The sequence below is a fragment of the Scylla paramamosain genome, chromosome 29 (genome assembly GCF_035594125.1).
Source record: "Scylla paramamosain isolate STU-SP2022 chromosome 29, ASM3559412v1, whole genome shotgun sequence".
In the NCBI taxonomy this organism is placed as follows: domain Eukaryota; kingdom Metazoa; phylum Arthropoda; class Malacostraca; order Decapoda; family Portunidae; genus Scylla; species Scylla paramamosain.
Window position 1 is genome coordinate 15594380 of NC_087179.1, and position 26333 is coordinate 15620712.

General features: G+C 41.2%; 3 protein-coding genes across 19 annotated transcripts in view; 2 read left to right on the forward strand and 1 right to left on the reverse strand.

Annotated features, from left to right (window-relative positions):
• The window catches only part of LOC135115405 (casein kinase I-like), a 68911-nt gene extending 56563 nt beyond the window's left edge, over nucleotides 1-12348 (forward strand). For 6 of the 12 annotated variants that reach the window (XM_064032150.1, XM_064032152.1, XM_064032151.1 and 3 more), the window contains 7 exons: nucleotides 763-1053; nucleotides 1394-1542; nucleotides 3041-3118; nucleotides 3698-3787; nucleotides 5627-5728; nucleotides 8278-8384; nucleotides 8815-12348. In XM_064032150.1, coding sequence (XP_063888220.1) covers nucleotides 763-1053; nucleotides 1394-1542; nucleotides 3041-3118; nucleotides 3698-3787; nucleotides 5627-5728; nucleotides 8278-8384; nucleotides 8815-8866 — 869 coding nt within the window. In that variant the 3' untranslated portion in view covers nucleotides 8867-12348. The remainder of the gene's footprint in view (nucleotides 1-762; nucleotides 1054-1393; nucleotides 1543-3040; nucleotides 3119-3697; nucleotides 3788-5626; nucleotides 5729-8277; nucleotides 8385-8814) is intronic. The other 6 variants (XM_064032153.1, XM_064032159.1, XM_064032161.1 and 3 more) reach the window with 4 other exon arrangements.
• A 1744-nt stretch (nucleotides 12349-14092) lies between these two features.
• Nucleotides 14093-20842, forward strand: LOC135115407 (NEDD8-activating enzyme E1 catalytic subunit-like). Its single transcript, XM_064032166.1, has 10 exons — nucleotides 14093-14230; nucleotides 14833-14979; nucleotides 15465-15666; nucleotides 16106-16253; nucleotides 16587-16703; nucleotides 17213-17396; nucleotides 17904-18109; nucleotides 18334-18438; nucleotides 18626-18740; nucleotides 19675-20842. The coding sequence occupies exons 2-10, from the start codon at nucleotides 14841-14843 to the stop codon at nucleotides 19761-19763; spliced, it is 1305 nt and encodes a 434-aa protein (XP_063888236.1). The 5' UTR covers nucleotides 14093-14230; nucleotides 14833-14840; the 3' UTR covers nucleotides 19764-20842.
• On the reverse strand, nucleotides 19883-25602 carry LOC135115408 (ADP-ribosylation factor-like protein 6). 6 transcript variants are annotated; one of them, XM_064032168.1, is made up of 4 exons: nucleotides 25458-25602; nucleotides 24157-24543; nucleotides 22416-22588; nucleotides 19883-22260 (listed from the first exon to the last, which is right to left on the reverse strand). In XM_064032168.1, exons 2-4 carry the CDS (start codon nucleotides 24332-24334, stop codon nucleotides 22048-22050), a joined length of 564 nt encoding a protein of 187 aa, XP_063888238.1. In that variant the 5' UTR covers nucleotides 24335-24543; nucleotides 25458-25602; the 3' UTR covers nucleotides 19883-22047. The 6 variants fall into 6 exon arrangements, with proteins under 6 accessions (XP_063888238.1, XP_063888242.1, XP_063888237.1 ...); XM_064032172.1 differs by having other exon boundaries at nucleotides 25484-25598; XM_064032167.1 differs by having other exon boundaries at nucleotides 25448-25598.
• Between the last annotated feature and the right edge of the window lie 731 nt (nucleotides 25603-26333).

A 26333-nucleotide genomic window follows, 5' to 3' on the forward strand; every position in this document is an offset into this window, starting at 1 on the left:
AGTTGGAAGGCAGGATTATTGGTTCATCCTATCCACTGTTGCTGTCTGTGTGTTATGAGAGAGGACTGCATGAGCTAGATAGACATGAGTGTAAGTGTTATCATTGTAGAACTGTGTTGTGTGATGTTACTGTGAGTTATGACGGGTGCTTATTAATTAAAAGGGCAAGATTGTAAGCATGACCACTGCAGAGATGTCATGTGCTGTGGTGAGTGTCTGGGAGTGACTGGCAGGTGAGGTCAGATGGTGAGTGATAGTGAGTGGGGAAGAAGCAACATTGTTCCATCAAGTTGTGGTGTTGTGGTGGGAAGGTTTCAGCATACTGGTCTGTTATGAAGAGGTGATTTCCATCTGCCACTTGACTGGAGACCTAAACCATGCTAGTCTGACTCTGCTCTCTGTACTCCATCTAGCACCACTTTTGTATGTGACTGTTTGTTGATCAGTAATTGGTTTGTATGGTGATGAATATTGTTAGTTTACACATTCATGGGTATGTGGAAAGATGTTTCATGGTTGGTGAGATGGCTGCTTTCTTCAGATTGTGGTTTAGCTAAGGATGAATGTGATTCATGCGTAAAATTTTAATGAAAAGTTATCATGGTAGATATAATTGGTACATTGATCCTACATGTAGCTATATTGTCAAGTTAGGACAGAAGCATATTGATCCTTTGTATAGCTTTGGTGAAAAGTTGTCACAATTAGTCGTTTATCTTTCCTTTTTTTTTTTTTTTTTTTTTTTTTTTTTTTTCCCCATAGATTTTGGTCTAGCAAAGGAGTACATTGATCCCACCACCAACAAGCACATCCCTTATCGGGAGCACAAGTCCCTGACGGGCACGGCTCGCTACATGTCCATCAACACACACATGGGCAAGGAGCAGTCCCGCAGAGATGACCTGGAGGCTCTCGGCCACATGTTCATGTACTTCCTTCGCGGGTCCCTCCCCTGGCAGGGACTCAAGGCAGACACCCTTAAGGAGCGCTACCAGAAGATTGGAGACACCAAGAGAGCAACTCCCATTGAAGTTCTCTGTGAGAACTATCCCGGTGAGTTTCCCTGTGGCTGAAACACACAAGATGTAGGAAGGCAAGTGTCCTTTGTGTAAATAGAAAAAAATTATAATGTACCCTCAGATGCAACAGAACAAAAGCAGTAGCAAAAACATAATGATAATAATAATAATAATAATAATAATAATAATAATAATAATAATAATAATAATAATAATTGCTTTATTTATAGTGTTTTGAACAATGGAAAAGTTACTTTGGATTACAATGGACTCGTAACATTAGATTAACATGTTACTTTCCACATAGAACAAAATACTAGAGGCACAATGTTCTTTCTCACTCATTCACCCCGCTTGTGTCCTCCCACACACAGAGGAGATGGCGACGTACCTGAGATATGTACGGCGGCTTGACTTCTTTGAGACTCCAGATTATGATTACCTCCGAAAGCTGTTCCAGGACCTGTTTGAGCGGAAAGGATATGTGGACGATGGGGAGTTTGACTGGACCGGCAAGACTATGGTGAGGAGGGAGGCTGTGTTGGGGAGTGGCAGGAGACATCTCACTCTTGCTGCTGTCTGCCTTGTTTCACGTTTATTCTGACGAGTTTAATTTTGTTTTGTTTGTCACTACTTTTGTGTGTGTGTGTGTCTTTATCGTTATGGTTGTTATCAGTTTATTTATTTATTTATTTTTTTTATTTTATTCTTTTTTTTTATTGTTAATTTATTTGATCTTATTTATTTGTTTTATTTTTATTTTATTTATTTGTTTTATTTATTTGTTTATTTTAATTTTTGTTTTCCTTTCTTATCTTTACTCAGGCTTTGTTTTATTTATTTGTTTTATTTATTTATTTATTTATTTATTTATTTATTTATTTATCTATCTATCTTTTTTCAGAATTTCTCTCTCTCTCTCTCTCTCTCTCTCTCTCTCTCTCTCTCTCTCTCTCTCTCTCTCTCTCTCTCTCTCTCTCTCTCTCTCTCTCTCTCTCTCTCTCTCTCTCTCTCTCTCTCTCTCTCTCTCTCTCTCTCTCTCTCTCTCTCTCATTTAAGGAGGGTAATGAATTCTAAGATGTTTACATAATGTACAGATTAAGAAATGACAAAAATAGAATACTGCATGAACTTTCTTTATTTCTATCAGTTCATTTTAATACAAGGAGAAAACAGTGCTTCATAATGAAATTAAGGAAAATTTCTATGTACCCTTGAGATGAAAAAAAAAAAAGTCTCCCCCAGAAAAACTTGCATTAGCTTTCTCAGTATGTATCAGTTTTGTTGTGATCTTAAGAGCATGTGTATGCAATCTCACCATTTTATTTAACTTAACTTCAGAATTACACCATTGTCAACAAAAAGAGATGAGTACATGGAGCTAGTGGTGTAGGGAAGTGCAGGATAAGGGACTGTATTTTGAAATGCTTTTGTTTGAGGCCACAGAGATGAATGTTCATAGTGTAAAATTCTCATGAAACTGTCCCTGGAAACATGAAAGCATCCATTAAACCCCAGAGATTTCCACTAGACTGTCAAACTATCACCAGAATCATAAGAGCACACATGAAAACCACAATGACTTCCACTATAGACTGTTAAACCATCACAGTCATGAAGACACCCTTGAAAACCCCAGGGATCCACTAGAGACTGTTAAACTATCACCATAATCATGAAGATGCCCTTGAAAACCCCAGACTTCCACTAGGGACAGTTAAAATATCACCATAATCATGAAGACACCCTTGAAAGCCCTAGAGACTTCCACTAGACTGTTAAACCATCACCAGAATTATAAAAGCACTCATGAAAACCCAAATGACTTGCACTAGGGACAGTTAACTATCACCTGAATCTTGAAAACTGAGTAGCACTAATTACAGCCAGTCAAAAGTAAAGTCACCAAAACATTTGAGAGTACAGTCCAAAATGCTGTTACTTTATCCTGCATGGCCTCTACACCTCTGACTCCAGACACCATTATATTCTTAACACATTTGTTTTCTCCACTTGTACAGCCAGCAGAATATTTATCAAACATGAGACAGCTAAGAATTGCTGCTCCGTCTGATAGAGTGAAAACTAGATCGGATAAGGTTTGTCTGACAACCCGAGAAATTGGCCTGTTTGGGAACGTGCAGTAGCTATTATTGCTATTCTCTGTGCCATTGCCCAGCACACTGATCTCCTTACCTCATTGTCTTCAGTATACTGCAAATGGGTACAGTTGAAATGTGTTGCGTTATCAGGATATGCTGCAGACCCTCTAGCGCTGTAGTAGTGCTGGGATCTCAAGCTGAATTCTTCTGGTACCCACACGCTTTGTATCTACTGAAAGCTTTTCCCAGTAGCACCAGACAAGTAATACTTTCTTACAACCAGCATTTTTGAGTTGTATCATAATTGCTGCAGAAATCAGAAGACCTACAGGAACTGTTCTTCTTTGATTTGATGTGATATTGAATTCTGATGTTCAGTATAGTCCCTCTTACCTTGGTGCTATCCCATGTAATGTAAATATTGCTAAAATGAGAAAATCTACAGAAATTAACATTATTTCTTTGAAATTGAAATGATTTTGAATTCTGCTGTTCAATATACGTAGTCATCTTCCTTGGTGCTATCTCTCTTTCCCGTAAAGTTTGCTTAGTTTTAAATTGGGTCTGGCTTTGCAGTCCACACCTGTTGGGTCAACGCAGACAGGGACTGAAGTCATTGTATCTCCGAGCAGAGAGAACCGAGAGAGGCATCCCACAGCCACTAAGGTAACCCCCTGTCCTCCCTCTCCCTCTCGCCCTTCCCATGCAGGTGCCAGGCAGTGTCTACAGGTCTACTACTCAGTGCATGTAGAGTTTTTTTTTTTTAGTCCATCTGTAGGGTTAAAACACTTTCCCTCCAGTTGACAGGCGTAGTGAGAAATGGTGGGGGGCCGGAGATGGGGGTTGCAGAAATGACGGGTGGGGAGACAACCGGGGCACCACAGCAAATCCTGCTGCCCTGGACCCCGACACAGCACATGGATGATGCAGCCCCTCGGCCTCCCCCGGTCAGACATCATGTATGTTCCGACACTGCCTCCTCACGGCTTGAGCTACAGTGCAACTACCACTACTACAACTACTACCTGGGCACTTCATCCAGCATATTGTTCTTAGCCAAACCAAATCTCAAAAACTTGTGTATAAAGACGTTATCACACGCCTGGTTACTAAAACCAAATTCATGTGGAGCACTGTGAAAGTCATCCAGATATTGAGTCATTGTCTAAAGCCAAAAATGTGATGAGTAAAGTTGCAATGCTGTGCACTGTGAAAGACTGTGGAGGAGTGTGAGGGCCGCCTAACTAGTGACTTGGAATGACAACACAGCACAGTGTGGCTTCCCTGCACTCACACCACTTACACCCATGTACTGCCTATTACCTCACATTGCAACAGTATTTCTCACTCCTCTACACAATTTTTTATCTTGAAATGTGAGTTTTGAAGACTTAGCTGTTTGATATTAGATATAGTTACTGTGCCCAAGACTTTTTTTAATACCATGCAATGCCTGATGACAAACTGCGGTAGCTCATACCAAAGCTTGAGGGAGTGTCTGAACATGATGTCTTCACAGCTAAGCAAGCCATGACATGGAGAACTACTAGACATACTCATCCCATTTTTTGGTCACTTGTGCACCTAGTATTTCCAGAACAGCATCAGTGTGTTCAGGTTGCCAGGGACTGATGTGCACTTCAGTTCATGCTCATCACTTGATCACTTTTTACTTTTTAAGTTTCATTTATTTACTTTAGAATTTTGTGTGATTTTTGGTGTGGCAGGTCAGCACCACACGCCAGGTAGTAAAGCACAGGTCTGGAGGCCAAGTGAACCAGTTATGTAGGACTGTCCTAGTTCACACCATAGATGCATCATGCAGGTGGTCTTATAATTAACTTTCGACAACATGACAAAGAGGATCAGCACTTAGATTTCTTTTTCTTTTTCTTTTAATCCGTGATATTGCCAGGGAAAGTGTGAACGTGAGGATTTCCATCTGATGCAGGTAACAGGAGAGAGTCAGTAGGTGGCATTGCATTATGGTGCAGTATTGTTTGTGTATCTTATAGACAGCCACTGTGGTGGTGGTGAACTGCATCTCACTCTATTCTACTTTGCAGTAATATTTTGCTTGCTGCTTGGAGTTTTTGAGAAATACTAAGAGAAATTGCTTTCTCTCTAAATGAAGTTGAGCTTCTAAAGTCAATCTAACCAAGAGCTAACTTTAGTTAAGTAGTTTAAGTAGAATGAACCACTACTGCCATCCATTTTGTGCCAGTTGTATCAGCAACTATATGTGCACTGGGCTGGCAGGCTGCTCTGCAGGCAATTCTTACCTCACCTTGAAGGTAGCAGTGAATTTCATAAACCTCTCCCAGACTAGTTTGGGGAAGGTGTGTTGTGAGGTACAGTGTAGCCCAACCTGCAGTGAGATTAGTGTGTGAGGTTTGGTGCAGTGTCATACAGTGCATGAGGATGGAGTTGTTGTTGTTGGTGGAGGTGGTAGTGATGGTGGTGTGCAGGTGTGGTTCTCACATGGCCATGGGGCCAACATTACAGGGCGGCACCAAGGGTACGGCAGCCTGGCCCGAAACCCCCAAGCAGGCAAGCAACATGTTAGGCGGCAACCTCACCCCTGCAGACCGCCACGGCTCCGTCCAGGTAATTCCTCTTCCCAGGGCTAGCCTGCCCACCCTTTACTCTTGCTGCCTTCTGCCATCCACACTGGCTGCTGGGTGCAAAGCATATCTACAAGGGCAAGTTTTTCTGACTGTCCTCAGAAAATTTTTCCCTTTTGAACATAGCCAGTTTCCAGGTGGGTGGGTGGGTGTGTCCCTCCCCTCATGAGAAGCAGGTGTTGTGTAGCCCTAGAGCATGAGCCAACCTTGCCTCTCCTCCCCTCTTAAGGATGTGGTCACACACTTCCTTGCTTTCAAGCTGAGCTACCTAAGAACTTGGGCTCATTGATACTGACACTCCCTGGTAATGATGCTTTATTTCTTGTTACTTAAAAACCTTTCAAGGATTAACCAATGACTTGAATATATTATCTAACAAATTACTGTGTTTACTCTCAGTTCAACTTTGCTGCTGGCTTCTGTTTCCCTTGCACTGAAGTAAAACTTGCATTTTACTGCCACATTGTTGTTTTAGAATTTACATGATGGTCAGCAGACACTGCCCAGTGACCCCTTCCTTCCTTGAGGCTAAGAACCTCTGTACATGTTACAGAATGACTGGCTTTATTGGTGTGTGTGGAGGTGGTCCTTTGGGGAAGGCTTTCATTGTGTAGTACTTGTGTTCAGTGGTGGACATCAGTGTTGCTATTATGGTGGCCTGAGGTTGCTCAGTCTCAGGAAAGTCTAGTATTTCCTTGGGGTTTTGTTATGAACTGGGTGGCCTTGTGGAGCTGCATCTTGGGTACACTGCTGGTGTGTCCTGCTTCTTGGGCTAAGATGACTTCTGTGTTGTCCCAATCAGGAATCACATTACTGGCCTATGCATTCTGTTGTGTGATGTGTGTGTAGGATGTGTGAATTCAGTCTCTGTATTCCTCTGCATATTAGGGCACATCTCTGTTTTGGTGTCCTCTTTTCCTAGCTCTCTTGAAGTTGGTCTGTGGTAAGGAGTGTTGGTTGGGGGATATGTGATGTAGGATGAGGTGAAAAAGTTTGCCTGCTCTTGAGTTTGTTGCCATGCTTTTGTCTACTCTCCAGGCACCTCTTGTCCTGGCCTCACTGCTTGCATGGCTACCTCACACCTGCACTGCCACCACTTCAATGCACTTCTCACCTGAATGCTTCTCATCTATTTAGCAAAAAATGCCATTTATGACAGAAAACACAAATGTGCCTTTCACACACCTGTAAATCTATTGTCATAGTTTTTTTTTTATATCTGAAGACTTTCCTCTGAATTAATTCATCCTTATCTTCCAGTCTTAAGATATTTTGGTTTGGTATTTACTCTGGGATTATGTTATGTGACAAAAGAAAAAAATATCTGTGTTGTTATATGTGACATGTTTTTGAACATTACTACAAAAGATCCTTGTTCATGTAACTGTTGGTAGGCTTCTGTACAAAGCTCAGTGTGAGAGTTGTCAGTCACTGAGCTTGTAAACATCAACAAGCCTATGTAACTAATCTGCTTATTGGTAGTTAGCAGTATTGATCAGTCTCCATTTCTTAGTCTTAACAGTGTAGTTCATGTATCTCATCTTGTATTAACATCATAAACTGTTAACAGTAGTATACGTAGATAGTGTCGGTATGTACTTTGAACAATATATGTTTACATGGATGCATCAAGATGAATCAGGTCATGAAAATGCTGGAGCTCTGAGGAGTCATACTTTGTTGTAGTGTTTGGAGTTGATTTACTGACATAAAGGAATACAAGTCCATGAGAGAAGTTATGGTGACTATAGTGCTGTTGCCAGAATGTTGCTGGGTAAGCAATCTATTATACATTCCACGGGCAATTCAGGAAGATTAGTGTGGCAATTTCACGTCAAAGTAAAGAAAGTAAAGCATTTCTGGATCTGTGTGGAATATTTGTGGGGGTTTTGAGTTATCTGTTAGGTTTTATGGTTGTAATTACAAATCTCGCAAAAATTATCCAAGAAATTATCTCAGGACCTGGCAGTCATTATAATCCCAGTGTCTGAGGTGATGTACTCCACTCCTCCATGTCAAGGGTTCGATCCCTGGCTAGGGTTCATGCCACTTATGGATAAATTTACTCTCCCTTCAAGTCAGTTTCCTTGTGTTTTTTGGGATGCTTCAAAGACAGGTGTGACACTGTATGGCTCATGTCAGAACACAGCAGGGAAGGATATCGAAGAACAATGAGGAAAACAGCAAATTTTAAAGTACAATTTTTTATGCATGCTAAGTCTTTAGTACACCATCCTTTATTAGCTGGCCACACTTTCTACACCTGCACTGCACAAATATTATATGTCTGAATTATTGTTTGCTTCCAGGAGAAAAGTTAAGTCTAACCTGGTGTGATCAGTCATGTGTATTTTAGTCTTGGAATGTGCAGAGTATGATGGTGATATAGAAAAAGACAAATAGTCAGTGAATGCTGCATATTTACATTTCTGAAGTTCTATAATGGAATTGCCATAGTATTGATGCAGTGCGTGAGGGATCCAGAGTTGAAGGGAAGGCTCAGGATGCCAATGGTGTGATATTATTCTCCAGGTTGTGAGTTCTACAAATGGGGAGCTTGGGCCTGATGACCCTCTGGCCGGCCACTCCAACACCCCCATCACTGTCCACCAGGAAGGAGACACGTCAGATGAAACAAAGTAAGCCTCTCACCATAAAAATTTAGATAACCAAAGACTAAAAGATGTTATATAAGGAATATACATCAACTAAAGAAGAAAGTGGAGAAATGTAGTAGTTATGAAGACAGTATCTCATGAATAGCTCAGACCTTGTATACAGTTAGGTAAATTCTCTCTCTCTCTCTCTCTCTCTCTCTCTCTCTCTCTCTCTCTCTCTCTCTCTCTCTCTCTCTCTCTCTCTCTCTCTCTCTCTCTCTCTCTCTCTCTCTCTCTCTCTCTCTCTCTCTCTCTCTCTCTCTCTCTCTCTCTCTCTCTCTCTCTCTCTCTCTCTCTCTCTCTCTCTCTCTCTCTCTCTCTCTCTCTCTCTCTCTCTCTCTCTCTCTCTCTCTCTCTGTTCCCTTGGTGGTCTCACAATCTTTAGGTTTCTAAGATGTTGTTGCGTTTGCAGATGTTGCTGTTTCTTCAAAAGAAAGAAGAAGAAGGCTGGGCGTGGCAAGTGACTGGCAGTGGTGCAGTGCTCCCCGGAGAGAGAAGCCATTGCGGTGCTGCTGCCAGCCTCACAGTCGCAGTCCAATGAGAGCATCCTCAACCCTCAGGCACCGCCACCAGGGGGCGGGCAACAAGCCAACCCCCACAAGCACTGATCACTCGACCATTACCTCATCACCACCGGAAGCGCTGCATCTCCAGTGTAGTCAAGTACTTGCCTCTCAAGATGTGGAATGGAGCCTCATGCTTACATCTGTGTTGTGTAAAAATTTGTTGTGACCCCATCCAGCACATTTATGTACTGTTATGCCTGTGCTGAGATGAGCCGTGTGTACCAGGAGACGGTGGGTGGTGGCCGAGCCTTACAACTTGGTCCGGTGATTCTGCTTATATATTTTGCTGTACACACATCTGGAGTGCTGGAAGATGGTTTGCCAAAGCAACTTTTATTTTGGACAACCTATATTGCATCTGTGTGGAAAGGATTCATAGAGAAATTATTTTCAGCACCTTGATCTTAATGGACACTGAGCTTAATGTAGAAAAGAAGTGTGCAATAAAGATATACTCAGTTCTATACTTCATTAGATGGTGATTGCTCTCGGCAGAAATCTGTTTCCTGTAACGAAGAAGAAAACATTTTGTTGCCAGACAGATTGGACCTGAAGAGGGCTGAGGTGGTGGTGGTGGTTATGGCAAGTTGGAGGTCACTAAGAGTTGCTTAGTTTGGATTGAAGCCCATGTTCCCTGGGATTCCCCTTCCCCCCCATCCACACACACACACACACACACACACACACACACACACACACACACACACACACACACACACACACACACACACACACACACACACACACACACACACTCACACTAGGCCTAGCCTGTAAAAGTGGTAAGTGCAGTCCTTTCTTGCTTTTGTGACTCATCAGTGTTTTATTTTACCTATTTATAATGAATACTGGGATGCTCATTGACGGTCACACAAAGCTGAAAGCGACTGACTTAGTCACACGTTCTGTGATTATTACTCATGACGAGTTCTGCTGCTCGTTCACTCCATCTACCAAAAAGCGAATGAACTATTGTGCTTTGAGGAACTTTTTTATTTATTTATTTTTTGTTTTTTTTTGTTTTTGTTTTTTTACCAAGTGACATCCTATTTCCTTTTGTATTTAGTTGCCTTGGGGAGGTACTAGTGTTTACACATTTTGGGACAACACTTGTTTAGATGTAGCTTGGTGGAAGCAAGTCATGACCAAGGGAAATGGGATATATATTTTTTTCTAATGTCCCTGTGTTGGTACCAAACTGCAATCCAATGTCATAGCTATATAATCTTAATATTATTTTACCTATAAAATTATAACAAAATATATTTGCTTAAATTCTGAACAAGCAGTGTTGATTCTCAATATTGTTGAAGGTCGGCCATCAAGGAAAAAGGCCAACAGTACAGTGAAACTGTCAGTGTTTCAAGCTTTGTGGAACAAGGAGGTCTTGAAAACATGTGGAGTTCCCAGTGCAAAACAGACAGAGGCACCGGCTGAAACACATGACACTCAGCAGTCCCGTGTCTGGGGGTTAGTGGACCAAGGGTCATGCAAGGAGAATGGGCCACCACTTGGAGCGGGGCGGTAGTCAAGCGGTATTACCATACCAAGAGGAAGTGGCAAAAATAAACATTGTGCAGCAGTAACATCTATTTACTAACTGTTGGTTATTATTTATGTAGGAACTGATAACAAAGAAAGTAAAAAACAGATGTATTACAGGCATATAATTATTCCAATTTTTCATTACTTTGCTAGTCCTGAGGCTTTGGAAACGTGCACAGTGGAAGGTTGGATGAGTGTTGGGAAATTCACCTGAGTAGACATGGAATGACAGTGGTCTTTCATGGTCTTGAAGTATTTTCCTCCTGACCTTGTGTTACACCATGATCTCGTGCCCCAGGGCTTGTGTTGGCAGTGTCCGGCCTACCTTCTGTTGTTAGGGAGCTTTGTGGCAGGGTAGGGACTTATGATATTTTTATGTTTAACACTTCGTCAGAATAGAAAACTCTTAGCCACATAGAAAACAATAAGTAAAGGAATTGTTTTTGTCATCCAAAGCTTTCATTCATTTGTTTTATTATTTCCATTAATATAAATTATTTTATTCTTATATCCATCCTTGGGCACCTTTTTTTTATCATCATCTTTTCTTTTAGATTCCTCCTCATTCTCTCTTTTGTTAAGAGAGGTCATCATTGTCTTTTATTTGTTTTTGTCACAATTGATATTGCCTGTTGAGGCTCTTGTATTTTCCTAATGGTCACTTCAGCTGTGTGGACTTGCCTACATATGGTCACATTCTTGCTCACATTTTATGGATGTAGTGAGGAAACTAATATATTTAGGTGTATAGAAATATTTATTGAATGCCAGTTATCAGGGAATACTGGTGTATGAATATTATTGCATCTTATTCTGTGCTGAAGCCATTTTATTCTGTCCAGTTTTTTAGGTAAAAGTTTGACATCTTGCTGCTGAGCTCTTAGAAATAGTGACCTGGTCCACAGACAAGTGAGTACAAGGCAAACAATAAGCAAAGTGTAGTACTGTATTGCCTTCCTTCACACTGGTGCTGATGCCATCTGCAACACACATTGTGGTGGGTGTGGGTCCCAGTAAGGGCCACAGATTTCATTCTGAAATGAGGACAGAGAATGGACCCTGGACTGAAGGAGTAGCTCGTGGTGCCAGATGGCTGAGGTGCCACAACAGCTGGCACGATGGACCCTGCAACAAGTAAGGAAGAAATGGGTAGCAGCGTAGCGCTGGCGGCAGCAGCACCACCACCAGTGTTATCACCATCACCCATTATGCACTGTCATCAGCAATGATAAACTTTAGTAATATACTGGTTTTAATCATTTTTACACCTTCAGTGTACATAGAAGTTATTAAAGTTTGCTGTTGTTTTAAGTTGAGTATTGCTGATGCGATGACAAACCATTTTGTAGGAAGCCAGGCTGATGTGATCATCCCTCTACCGTCACCATAGGTCTTGGCCGTCAGTGTCATGTATATATGTGATTATTCATGAGCAAGTGGCTTGCTTCTCTATGGAGGTCAGTGATCATGTTCGAGTGCGTGTGTGAGTGGAGACGGTAGTGTCATCTGTGATTTTCTCACTAGGAATTATCTGAATGCTAATTATGAACTAAGTTGAGTAAGCCAAGTCACAAGAGCCTGTCACCCATTTTTGGAAGTCAGCAAGTAGTAAGTTTTTTGTATAATTTCGGATATGGATGTAACCTATGACGGTCCATTGAAGATAGCCATAGTGTATTTCATCTTTCTATGAAGTTGTCCTGTGGTTTGTAAGGATGAAGGAAATCACTTGTTTGCCTGTATGGAACATACTGCTTCAATGTGCTGTTAATAATAAAACTCAGCATTTGTATCCGTATAATCCATATAACTGGAAGAATATAATAATACTGTTGTTATAATACTTTTTATTTTTCCTTTTATTTTTTAGCAATATCTGTTGTTGAGCAGCTTAGGTGGAAGGTGCAGCCACTGTTAGACGCATCATCTTGGTCACCATTATATTGTCATCACCATCAGAGAAAGTTCTATCGAGAAATGCCGAATATTATATGCTGTATACTCTCTCTCTCTCTCTCTCTCTCTCTCTCTCTCTCTCTCTCTCTCTCTCTCTCTCTCTCTCTCTCTCTCTCTCTCTCTCTCTCTCTCTCTCTCTCTCTCTCTCTCTCTCTCTCTCTCTCTCTCTCTCTCTCTCTCTCTCTCTCTCTCTCTCTCTCTCTCTCTCTCTCTCTCTCATAGCTATTATCATCATCCCTCGTATTATCTAATTTTTGCTTCATTAATTCTCCTTTTCCTTATCCAGTCTTATCTTATCCTAACCTAACCTAACTGAATCTGACGCCTCATGTGTTTATTGATCACCCTTGTACAATTAACAGCAGGAAAGAAGAGAGATGTAGTGGTCCAGACTCAATTTCTCCCATCACCAACACCAAGTAAGGAGAGTACCCACGCCAGTCCCCACCAGGTATTGCGAATTCAAGATATATCTTGCTAATGATTATTTGAAGTTTTAACTGCAGAACAGACAAAGGTGAGGTTTATATGCAAAAAAGGTTGCTTGCAGAGGAAGAGAAAATAAGTCAAGCTAGAAAAAGGTAAGACTGACTTTTGAAAGTAATAGAATTCAATACTGTGAAAATGCTGATCCCACAGTCAACACATTCTAAGGGAATGAGTTGGAAAATGTGAGCTGTGAGATAGGAGGTCGGAATTAGAATGAAGCTGAAGGAAGTTACATAGGAAGGAGGATTACAAGAAGCAGTACTGGCAGTGAAGAGCATCAAGTGATGGAAAGGACCAACTCAGCTGAGTGTGACAGACAATAAAATTTCAGATAAAGAGATGCAAGTGAAATCGGAAGGGCTAAAATAAGTCAAAGTACACTAGCCACTAAAGATACAAAGAAAGAGAGAGAGAGAGAGAGATTCAAATGAAATTTCTTATAAAGCAAAAAAGTATTCAGTAAAGTGAATTACGAAATTTTGAAGCGAGTAATAAAAAAAAAAAAAATATCTAAAGGTTCTCGGGATGCAATACGTTCATTTCTGAAAAAAAACGTATTAAAGCAACACAAACATAAAGCTAGACTAAAGCAAATCGACGACCCAGCACTAGCAAGAAAGATGTGTGGGCTGATAGAAGTGGTAAATGGGAGAAGAAGTCCATCAAGATAGTAAAGAGGAGTGAAAGAGTAGTAAACTGAGAGCAGGCATTGTGTATGACTGGAGAATGGCAGAAACAAAGAGCGGTTAAAATGGGGAAATGAGAGACGGAAAAGTGAAATGTGTGAGTAAAAGAATGACATGTACCGAAAGACTCTCTCTCTCTCTCTCTCTCTCTCTCTCTCTCTCTCTCTCTCTCTCTCTCTCTCTCTCTCTCTCTCTCTCTCTCTCTCTCTCTCTCTCTCTCTCTCTCTCTCTCTCTCTCTCTCTCTCTCTCTCTCTCTCTGTCTGTCTCTCTTTCTCATGCTATATTCATTCCACATACAATAGTGATCCTCTACTATTATCTTGTAATGAAAAAGAAAAATCGCCACACATTTACATTTCGCGGCAGTCTTACGCAGATGAATCCGGATTTGCGTTCTTGAGAAAACGGATTAGTGTCAGATGACAAAAACCAATACATCTTCAGACTATCAACTTTATTATAAAAAAAAAAAAAAACATATATTGTAACCTCAATTAGTTTATATTCATTCTGACTGAATTTACATCGGGAGAATATGAATGTTGACAGTTTACTGAAGTTGCTGCGGCGAGAACGTAAACAGAGGTAAAAAGTCTGAGAGAGCTCTTGATATTTTCTTTGTATTTTAAGCGTTTATAAGCATCCTACACCGCTTCGAACTGCCTCAGTTTAGGAATATCACCCAGACTTAGTATATATGTTAAGAGTTTGTCTATAGGTCATTGTAAAATCATGTTCATGAGGTAACATTTCAAGGGAAGCAGAGGCCGGTCATATGACAGTAGGTAAAGTTGTTGTTTATTGATTATTTAAAGCTCAGCCACGGACATTTTCACACTTAAAGGAGGAGATGGAGGTATTTTATCATTTTTTCCTCTTCCCCAGTTGAGGTGCAGATGGTGACTGTAAAGAGTGGTGTTAGATTAGTTTTGGTAAGCTGAGGTTATTGTGGTTACTTACACAAACTATGATTTTTGTCCAGTTTAACCTTGGAAAAGAAGAAAAAGTATGGTAGTCATTTCTTCCCACCTAACCCTATAAAAAAAAAAAAAAAAAAGTAGAAACAAAAAAATATTACATTGAAAACTTGGCTGTGATTTCATGATGGCAGTTTGGAAAGGGGAGTGAGGTAAGGGAACTCCTCACCTTCCCTGGCATTGACATCACATTCCCTCCCTACCCATCAGCTGTGGCCATGGCGGTGGAGTGGGGCGCGCGGTGGGTTGAGGTGCGCAAGCTGCTGGAGCGGCCGGGGCCATTCACCCACCCCGACTTTGAGCCATCACCGGACACCCTTAAGATGATGCAGGAAAATATTCGCGTCTTGGTAATCGGTGAGCCGCTTGTGTTCTTACCTTATTGTATTTTTACGGACTGATGGACTTGATGATTTAAGTTGCTGCAATAATGAGGTTGGGACAGTAATGGTGTTGGTGTTGATTATAATAAGGTGGTCCACAAGACTCACTTTCCACCAGGCCTTTGCAGAGCTAAGAGTGTGAATGGTCTCTGTATGAGTATGTGGTGCTTTGTCTGGGACGACCTGGTGTGGGAATGCCAGCCAGGTGTATAGATTGATCTTGAGTCAGAGTTTATTGTGTCTTGTATTTTTATCATCATTCTGTTTATCGTTTTTTGTTTTCCTGTATGCAGTTGGGAAGCATGTGATTGTCTCATCATTTTTTATCACATGTTTCTTTTAAATTTTGTTTTAGAATTTCTTGCAGTGTTTGCATGAAGATAAGATGAAAATAAGTTGTAGGGGAAGAAGAGTATGGAATGTGCTGGTATAATATTGATTCTGTGCTTTGTGTCTCAGGTGCAGGCGGCCTGGGGTGTGAGCTGCTGAAGGACTTGGCCCTGATGGGTTTCACCAACCTGCACGTGGTGGACATGGACACCATCGACCTCTCTAACCTCAACAGACAGTTCCTCTTCCGCAAGAAGGACATCGGCCGGCCCAAGGCAGAGGTGGCAGCTGAGTTCATTAATCAGCGGATCCAGGATTGCCACGTCACACAGTATCCTTGCCTGGCTGAGGGTGACGGTGTGGATGAGGCAGGGCTTGCAGGCTGTGGTGGTGGTGGTGGTTGATGAGGGCAGGAAGGGAAGCTCAAGCATCAAGTTTGTCTCATCATTACAGTGCAAATCTTGTATTTCACCACACATTTGTTATAGAGCATTATCATATTTACCTTTACATTAGTATCATTATCAAGTCATATATAATTATCCATTTCTCAAGTGTACTTCCACCACCACCACCTTGCTCACTTCATTTTTTATTTTCATGTTAAAAGACCAGTTGCATTATTATCTGTATCAACTTTCATCACCTTTACATTTTGGACCCTTCCTCAGGACTTCATTTCTTGTCTTGCTTGCTCTGTGAAGGAATAAGCTATTTTGGATAAATGAATTGAAGAGACACATCCAAGTGTTCCCTTAACTCAGCTGCAGCTATTACAACAAGATCCAGGACTTTGATGATGAATTCTACCGCTCCTTTCACTTGGTGGTGTGTGGGCTGGACTCCATCGTGGCACGGCGCTGGATCAATGGCATGCTGCTCTCCCTGCTCTGCTATGAGGATGGCATGCTGGACCAGGTGGGCAGGGAATATGTCTTGTGTTGTTTGTTTTGAAATTAGGTTTAGGTGTACATGTATGGACGCTTTGTCTTTGCTAATTCTGTTTTTTTAGGGATAAGAAGCATGACGAGAGAAATGCATTACTGTGTACTGTTGGGAAAACTCCAACCTGGTATGAGAAATGCATGAAAAAAAAAAATGAAGACTGGTGAAATATTTTGACACCATAGGAAAGTATTAATCTTCAGGTAAAAAAAACATAGTACAATTTTGCATTTTCATCCCTCAGGCTTATAGCAAGTTAGACTTTTCTCAGGAGCACATTGTCTCACAATGCTGGATTTTTGGCAGAGTTCTGTGATCCCCCTGGTGGACGGAGGGACAGAAGGCTTCAAGGGCAATGCAAGGGTCATCCTACCGGGCCTTACCTCCTGCATTGAGTGTACCCTGGATCTGTTCCCTCCACAGGTTCGTCAGTGTGTGGTGGCGGTGCTGATGATGATAGGAACTTGTGGATTGACTGATAGATTAGCTGATTTAAGATGTCACAATAATGAGGCTGGTACAGCAAGAGTGTTGGTGTTGCTGTTTAATTGTAGCTCATTCCTGTATGTGATTAACTGGTTGATTTAAGGCATTATGATAAACAGTAGTGTTATGGTGCATATCTAAGCTGTGTTGTGGCTCACTAGTTAATATTTCCATGTTATTGAGTGTTTGTGTTTGCTGTGAGGAATCTCATGTTACAGAACAATACCTCTCTAGTAGGTAACTAGCAAAGAAGATGGATATTTGAGAGAATTGTGTGTGTAGTGTTCATATAACCCAGCAGTTGGCTGTTGCAGTTATTTTAGGACAGTTAGGTATCAAACTTAACCTTATCTAACTTCCAATGTAAGCTAACCTAACACACCAAAAATAACTGAGGTAACTGAGGTTCATGTGTTCCTTTGTAAGTGTCAGTTTCCTCCCCGCAGATCAACTTCCCCCTGTGCACCATCGCCCACACACCGAGGCTTCCCGAGCACTGCATAGAGTGGGTGCGTCTGCTGCTGTGGCCCAAAGAAAATCCCTTCTCTGAGGAGATGCCAATTGATGGAGATGACCCACACCACCTCAGCTGGATCTTTGAGAAGGCACAGAAGAGAGCAGCTGAATTTGGTACATACATACCTTGCTACAGTTTGTGTCTTTTATGGTAACATTTCAACATTACGATCAATCTTTTTTGTCAAAATATCTGTTTGCCATTCCAGACATTATTTATTCTGTTCTTCTTAATTGAAATAGCCACATTATTCTTGTGTGATGGACCTCAATATTAGTCTGATATTTTCCTTTAACCTGTGTCCTGAAGATGTGTAAGTAAGATGAGTGAGTAGAATGTGGTGAAAGGATGAATCAAGAGTAGTTTATTCTCATAATATTTCACTGCTGTCTTCTTGAAACAGTACGAGGAAGGTAGCAGCTGAAGCATAAAAGAATAAAGTTGTGCTTCATCCTGTCCTTCCCTTCACCACCACTTCCCACTCCCTTCAGCACACACAATCTTTTAGCAACAGACAGTTTTCTAGGCCCTAGACATCTTACTCCCAGGACAGCCTTCCTTTTCTCCCTTCACAATCACTGGAGTGTACAATTTGTGCCTTACACTTGGCCATGTCACAGGCATCACTGGGGTGACATACAGGCTGACACAGGGAGTGGTGAAGAGAATCATCCCTGCTGTAGCCTCCACTAATGCTGTCATTGCTGCTGCCTGCTGCACTGAGGTCTTCAAGCTGGCCACCTCAGCATGCACCCCCATGAACAACTACTGTGTATTTAATGACTCTGATGGCATCTACACCTATACCTATGAGCAGGAAAAGAAGGTAAGAGGGAGAGTGAACCACACCTTAATTTTCTTCTTTTTTTCATCAGCTTATGTGAATTGAATACAAGACAAAGGCCGTCACCAATACTTAGCTGGGACATAGTTATACCATTTTTGTCACCACACTGCCTTAGGGTGTCTTGAAGAGATAAAAATTTGGACTGTCAGACTGCAAGGGCATATTTTGACTTACCTGTGTCCCATTCCTTTTTCTCTTTTCAGGAGGATTGTGTTGCATGCAGTCAAGTCCCCCAAGAATTATTGGTGAGCCCTTCAGACAAACTTCAGGATATCATAGCCATACTGACAGACTCCCTTAGATACCAGGCAAGCACATCACTCTTGTGTATTTTTTTTCATAAATCTCCATCTTTTAAGATATCCAGGAAGGTATGATCTATTGCTCTAATTAAAGGGTGGGATGTATCTGTAAATTATCCTGAAGTTTATCACTAGTAACTTGTTCTGCCTGTTTGTTTCTCATGTCTTACAGTCATTTCTTTTTATATATCAGATGAAAAAGCCCGGGCTACAGGCCATGGTGGACGGCAAAACTAAGTCCCTGTATCTGCATTCCCCTGCCTCCATTGAGGAAAAACTGAGACCCAACCTCAAGAAAACAGTAGAAGGTAAGGAGGAAGTTAAAGACAGCAGGGTAGTATTGTATTCACTCTTTTTCTTACATAGTGATTTTTTACACCCATAGGACTTCTGGTAGTTGTTACTTCAAATCCCATCAAATGAAGATATTTCAGTTGTATTGGATATTAATATAGACTACATGGACAATATATGTATGCATTTTCAGTTTGAAATTCCAATATTCCTGGAAATTATTATAGATTTCCTCTTTCTTGGTGTCTTATGATTCAATAATTGTTGCCCACATATGACCTGTGTTGATGAATTTATTTTTCTTGCTCATAAACACATTCCTTACATCACTCTAAAGGGCTTGCTTTTTGTTTTAGGTTCCTATATAGATTTTAAGCATTTTATTCAATTCTTCCAAAAATCAGCCTTAGGACTCACTTGGGAAAGGCTTGATTTTGAGTGGACAGTTAAGTATGGTGTAGTCTGTGGATGAGATTGTCATTGCCTTTTTTTTTTTTTTTTCTTTTCTTTTCCCATTGTATTAAGGTTAATTTGAATTGCATGCCTTGGTCTGGTTATTGCAAATGTGACTGATAGTATAATATACATTACATGGATGTAGAGTTGGTGTAGACAACATCTAGCCAGTGATTTTTGTGGTGTCTTGCTCATTGACTTGATCCTGCTGCCTCAGAGCCACTGGTATCGCCTTGCAGTGCAGCCATAATTGAAATGACTTAAAAGAAGTGCCAGCCATCAGATGTCACTATGGCATCCTCTTCAATAAGGAGCATATGTATAGTGTAGCAAGAATGTACAGGAGCATACAGTATTAAGGAGTTTGAATTTGTTATGGTAGTATGAGTGTGAATTGTGCTGCCTCCACCTGCTCTCTTCCCATGTTCTCTTTTAATAACAAGACAAGTTGGATGCCAGTGAATGATGATGTGCTAATTTTTCTTTACACAGAGCTTGGGCTGCGGGATGGAATAGAGATTGCTGTAGCGGACGTCACAAGTCCCTCTACTGTCCTCTTTAAAGTTAAGCTGAAGAAATAACCCTTGATGTATTAGTGTGTCTTACTTTTGAATGTGATACTGTAATGTGTGTAGATTTTCTGTACTTATAAAATACTGTAGATCTGCATTTGAACAAGGAAAATTAAATGCCCAGCGTATACATAAATTATGCTTTATTGTGCATCTGGACAGAATTGAATTTTTGTCTATAAAATGTATACACTATCCTTAAACCAAACTTTTAGAAAAACCAATGTTAAAAAATATGTCCTATATTTCTCTTCCCAATAAGTTTTAAGACATGACTAGCTTACCTCAGGCACTCATGAGCCACTCTGGCAATGGCTCTTGCGATACATAATCTGCCTTAGCTTAGAGACTAGATATGTAAGGAATGACAGCAGGGTAAGCAGTAAGGTGGCTCTAAACTATGAGATCAGCTTCCCTTCCTACACTTTGTCTTTTGTAAGTACAACAGCAGTAAGCTCACTCGCTGTCCATTACAGCATTCTTTCACCAGCATTATTTTTTATTGCAGTTTTCTAATAATGCATTGCTTCAACAGTGAGAGAGCATTTCTAAACATGGCTGTAAACATTAAAACAACAGCTTGCCCTAATACATTCAAATTCCGGAGCAATATGTAGCCACAAGCAGACTAATAGCATGTACCTAATTTGCTGCATATAGGTCAAGTAATGGATCTGACACTGTACCTACCAATCTTGCAATTCATTAAATTCTGTTGTACCTACCATGAAAATTAACACTTTACAAGCTGATCTGAGGACAAGAGCAACCTTCTACACGTCAAACAGGTGACAGTAGGCGTCTCCATGTACAGACACTACAAACACACCTTGCCTCAATATCTTCATGTGCTGGTGGGCACTACTGAAACCACCACTGTGTCTCCCTTGGGCTACACACTGCACACACTCCTCACCCTATTCTTGCAGTGGCTTTCACTGCTGATGCACAATAAGAACAGCTCAGCTCACTACACCACCAACAGATTCTACTATATGTGAGAGCTGCCTTTGTATCATCCTGAAGCAATTTCTTGTACAGAGGTTGCAAATATTTCTTTATTAATCTAATAAACACATCCTCAAGCACATGTTAATTCCTACACTTTAAGACATATTTTGAAACATGGCAATGTCTGACTAGATCATGTATGCATTGCAACTTGCTTTATTCTGAGCATGCCAAAGCCAGTTCCTACTTGGCAATAAGGCAAACTGAAGGCCACCTATGTAGAGCTCACCTTAACTACTTGTGAGAAAGCTAAATAATACCTACAGTAAAGTCTCACTCTAATACATAGTAACCTTAACATATACCCACTACATCATCACATTGGTAAAATATGGAATGAGCAAAGAGAATACAAAATATCATAACATTCAGAAAAAAAATCACAAAGAAGTTGTATTAAGTAAAACCTACACAATACTTTTATAAGACTAACTGATGCATTGCTTTCATAAGAGCTTGCTGCACTTGCTGGTGGTGAAACAAAGCAATAAAGATCAGAAGATGAAGCATGAGAGGAGCAGTGCAATTGAAACGTGCTCCATTCAGTGTGTCAAAGCAAGAAGTGCTTTAGCAGGCCAGGCAGAGCTATCAAGGCCAGTATGTGAAGACTTCTCTAGTCAGGGCACATCTAGGGTATTGTGAAGCCAACAGAACATGCCATCAATCCCTCATTATGAGATACACCAGTGAATGAAGTAAAATAAAGTGCACAGTAATAATAATAATCAAGTTTCATTCCTGTGTTACAGATACAGAAGTAAGCTAATGGAAGGAAGAATTACCAGACAGCTGAGAAAAGGAAAATGACAATGCACAAAAAACAATAGGAAAGTGTTACAGAATATTTAACTTTATAAATCAATCGATGGCTCTCCTACTTCTTCAGAGAAAATGCTCCACACAATGACCTCTATAATAATCATAAGGTTGAAACTTCTCTTAACTTACTAATGACTAGCTTCCTTCACAAATTACAATGTTATTAGAGTGAGAATTTACTGTGGCATGAGATGATTTACTCCTAGGTGTATTGTACATCTCATCACAAAGGCATCAATAACATCACAACTCTTGGACGGAATGTTGAGAATGAACCTCCTCCGATTCTCTGGCGCTAATACTGCACTGACTAGAGGAAAGAATGCAACTGGCAGCACTAGCTTATCATATCAGCGGCCTGCTTTGCTGAGAAACAATTCATGGATGTCAACGTAAGTGTGACCTGCAGAAAAAGGAGGGACTTTTAAGGAAGGTGTGGAGGTGAGGGAACACATCTCTCCGTTCACTTGTTGAGGTTCTCCTTGATTTGGTTGGTGAGCCACTCGACTCCCTCATGCAGACCATCCCCAGTGATGGCATTGGAGGCGGTGATGTGCCACGGCTTGTTGGTGATGCGCTCCAGACCAAGCGCTGCGGACACCTTCACACTGCTCACTGCCTCGCGCACGTCCATTTTGTTGGCAAAGAAAAGGATGGGCAGGCGGCGAGTGCGAATCTGAAAACACAAGGAATATGTGGTTCTCTCTTTTGAGAATCAATGTTTCAGAGTGAGGGCACAGTGGTGCAGTGGAGTGAGAGCTGAATATTTTGAGTACAGACTTAGTAAGGGACATCTGAGGGAGTGGACGATAACAAAGTCACAGGACACACCTCTGGATGCTGCAAGAACATGTCCAGCTCATCTTTGGCCACCACGAGTCTCAGCTTGTCACTGGAATCCACCACAAAGATGACACCCTGGCAGTCATGGTAGTAGTGTTCCCACAGGCTGCGGTACCGCCCCTGGCCAGACATGTCAAAGGCGGTGAAGCCCACGTTCCTGGCTGCAGGCAGGGAAGCCATGAGTGAGGTATTATGGAATACTGTGAGCGACTTACTTATATGAAAGATTGATTCTTAATGCACCACAATAAAAGTTATATGACACTGAGCTAATAAGAAGCACAATGTTACATTAACAACACAATATATAACGATGGCTTCTGGTATAGAACTGACAGGAACATGACCATAATACAAACAGGAAGAGGAAAGCCAAGTTTATAAAATAAAATTTCAAAAGACAAGTAAAATACAGTGAGCCAAGGTATAAGGAAAAATTGCAAATTTATAAGCTTTTGAATAAGAAGAGTGTGGATAACCAAGATTCTGTTTCTGACTAAATGGTTGTTCATATTTAGTTCCAGCCAAAGTGAGCTCATCTATAACATAATACTCTGAAAATTAAAGATTCAACAATGATAAATTAAAGTACTTCAAAACACTGTCCACTATTTATCAATACTATGATACAAAGCCATTGTCACAACATTATTCCAACACCTAGTTACAAGTCACACACAATTGCTGCTGGAAAACAAGATACAGCAACAAAATACTCAAAAGTGAACATCTGTTGCTGAATTTTTTACAGCCTATAAGGTAGTGCTGAGTCAAGCTTGTGCTACATGCAGCTGAGATCACTGGGCTTCTAATACTTCATCAACTGCCACTAACAGTTGATACTTTGTCACAGATTAAACTATCCCTCTCAAAACAGTTAATATTGTCACAGTGAACAGCTTCAAGAACTGCTAAGGCAAGTACTCTAGTTTTCTGAAGAAAAGATTTAATCCCATGAGCCTTATTCCCTAACCTCTTCTATCTCTCACTACAGCAATCACTAGCCTTACTCCTGAACCTCTTTTTCTATCACTAGAGTAAGCAGTCACTAGGAGAAGCCACTCATCAAAGACTCCATCTGAGCAGTGGTGTGTGAGAGGAATGAACAAGCTATTACAGTCATGCCAGCAACAGACGCACCCGGTTTGACTCACTCTGCTCGGCCATCCATCAGCCTCACCCACCATACCTGAGAGACCCGCTCATTTATACTTACTGGACCCCTCAAGCTCCTCAATGACAGTGCTCTTTAAGGCAAACACACCAAAACCTCATGCAAAAAGACAAAAGCATGATTTTTAGTGGATGGAATTTTTTGTTGCTTGGAAATAATGAGATGATGTAAAATTTTCCAAGATATCCATTTTCATGTACTGTTATACTGTATGTGCTCCATGTTTTGTGGTTTGTTTATCAATGTCAACTGATGCACTGAGACTACATATAGTTCAGTTCATATCAGAATATTTAAAAAATCTGAAAAATGGTTAAAATTTTGATGAAATAAATAACAAAAGTATAACTATACACACACTATACAGACAAATTACTGTTCACAAATCCACCAAGTCTCACAAATACCAAATGAACATGGACAAGTGTTCAGAAATCTTTTTTACATGTACAGTCTCACACATGGGCACAGTGACACACAAGTAGTGGCTTTGGAGTGATTGAGTGTTGTGCTGGACAGCCACCACCCATCCCTACCACACCCACACATCCTCACCTTTGAACTTCTCCACATTGAAGCCCACGGTGGGGACAATCTCGGTGCTCTTCTGGTCCTCAGACTTGAAGTGGTTGAGCATGGTGGACTTGCCTGAGTTGTCGAGGCCGATGACCAGCACACTCGCCTCCCTCTTCTTCAGGCCGAGAGCAAACACCAGCTTGTCAAACACCCCCATTGTGAGTGTCCTGAGAGGATGCAGGAGCTGGTCTGAGGTTTGGTGGCTTGTCTCTTGTACAGAAGTTTCTCAGAGTCCTGGTGGTGGTGGTGGTGGTGGTGACAGAGTTGATTATTTCTATTGCTACTAAGTGTTACTTCACAAACTTGAATGTCTTATCTTGCGTTGCTCTCTTCTCTAGTTGTCTTGTGATGCAAGATCATTGTTGCCTGAAATATGAAAACACTAAATTTGTTATAACTCACTATTAGAGAGCATATAGATCTTAGTATCCACCTCAGCATCCACACATCTGCCACAGCATCCACACATCCACCACAGCATCCACCACAACATTCACACATTGATCAAATCATCCACACATCCACCACAGCATCCACTTATCCACCACAACATCCACACACTGGTTACAGCATCCACACATCCACCACAGCATCCACACATCCACATCATCCACACCCACCACAGCATCCATACATTCACCATAGCAGCCGTGCATCCATCTAAGCATCCACACATTCACCACTGCATCTCCGCATCCACCACAGCATCCACACACCCACCACAACATCCACACATCCACCACAGCATCCATACATCCACCACATCATCCACGCACCCACCACAGTATCCACACAACCACCACAGCATCCACACATCCACCACATCATCCACACACCCACCACAACATCCACACATTCACCAAGAGCATCAACACATCCACCACAGCATCCACACATCCACCTCATCATCCACACATCCACCACAGCATCCACACATCCACCTCATCATCCACACATCCACCTCATCATCCACACACCCACCACAGCATCCACACATCCACCAGACATTCATTACAGCATCCACACATCCATCTAAGCATTCACACACACACACACACACACACACACACACATGCATCTAAGCATCCGCACAGCATCCACATAATCCACATCAACATCCACATATCCACTTAAACATTCCAAGCAATTATCTCGAGAAGCTTGTAGACTCAATAAACAACAATATTACTCTTTTTACTGGTATTTAATTAACTATTACTTTTATCACTAGTCACGATTACCATTCACTAGTCACCACCTCAGTACTCACAGCCCCTCACCAGCCTTGGTATGAGGGCCGCTTCACCTGTGACGTGCAGCCCCAGGTGACGGCAGGTGACGCACAGGTGACAGCCGCAATGTTTACACCCCCCCCACCATTATACAAATGAACCCTACCGTGCGCACCTCACCTGTGTCTCTCGCATGGCGGGTTCACTTTGTGGGTTATTGGGTTATGAGTGTATTCCTAATTGGGTTAACTTTATCATTTACCTTCTCGTTTTGTTTGTTTGTTTTTATCTCTCTTTATCTATTTATTTATTTGTCTTGTTCTAGGTTCTCTCCTGATACTTTTTTTTTCTTTATTCTCATTTTCTTCTTTCTCTGGATATACCTACTCAGTATTTTCTCCCATACACACTTTTTTGCATAGACAATGATATAATTGTATTCTGAAAAAAAGGAAACATTGACTATGGGAATCGAAAAAGAGTTCAGAGTGCATTGCGACACAATTATAGGTAGTTTGTAGTCATTTCAGGTCTATACATGTATTTTGCGTTTTGAGGAAGGAGTAGTGTATTTTTCCTAAAGCCTGTCTTGAGTAGGGAAGTAACCTCCTTTCAACGTTAAAGATGAATGCAATAGTCTCCCCCTCTTCACATTTCAAGTTGAAAGAGACGACTCGACACATTTACGGACAGAAATGATAGCTGTATATAGACGTACACGCATTACACGTGGACTGCCAAGTGTAAGGCTACTGACTCCCTGCATCTCTTGTGTTCCTGCATCATTTGAAATTGAAGTAACATTAGACATCATTTAGGAGTATAGGCAATAACACCGGCTCTCAGTAATAGTACCTAACACCTTATAAGTATTAAGCAATTCTAATTAAATATAATCGAGTACTACTTATATGGGACTGAATA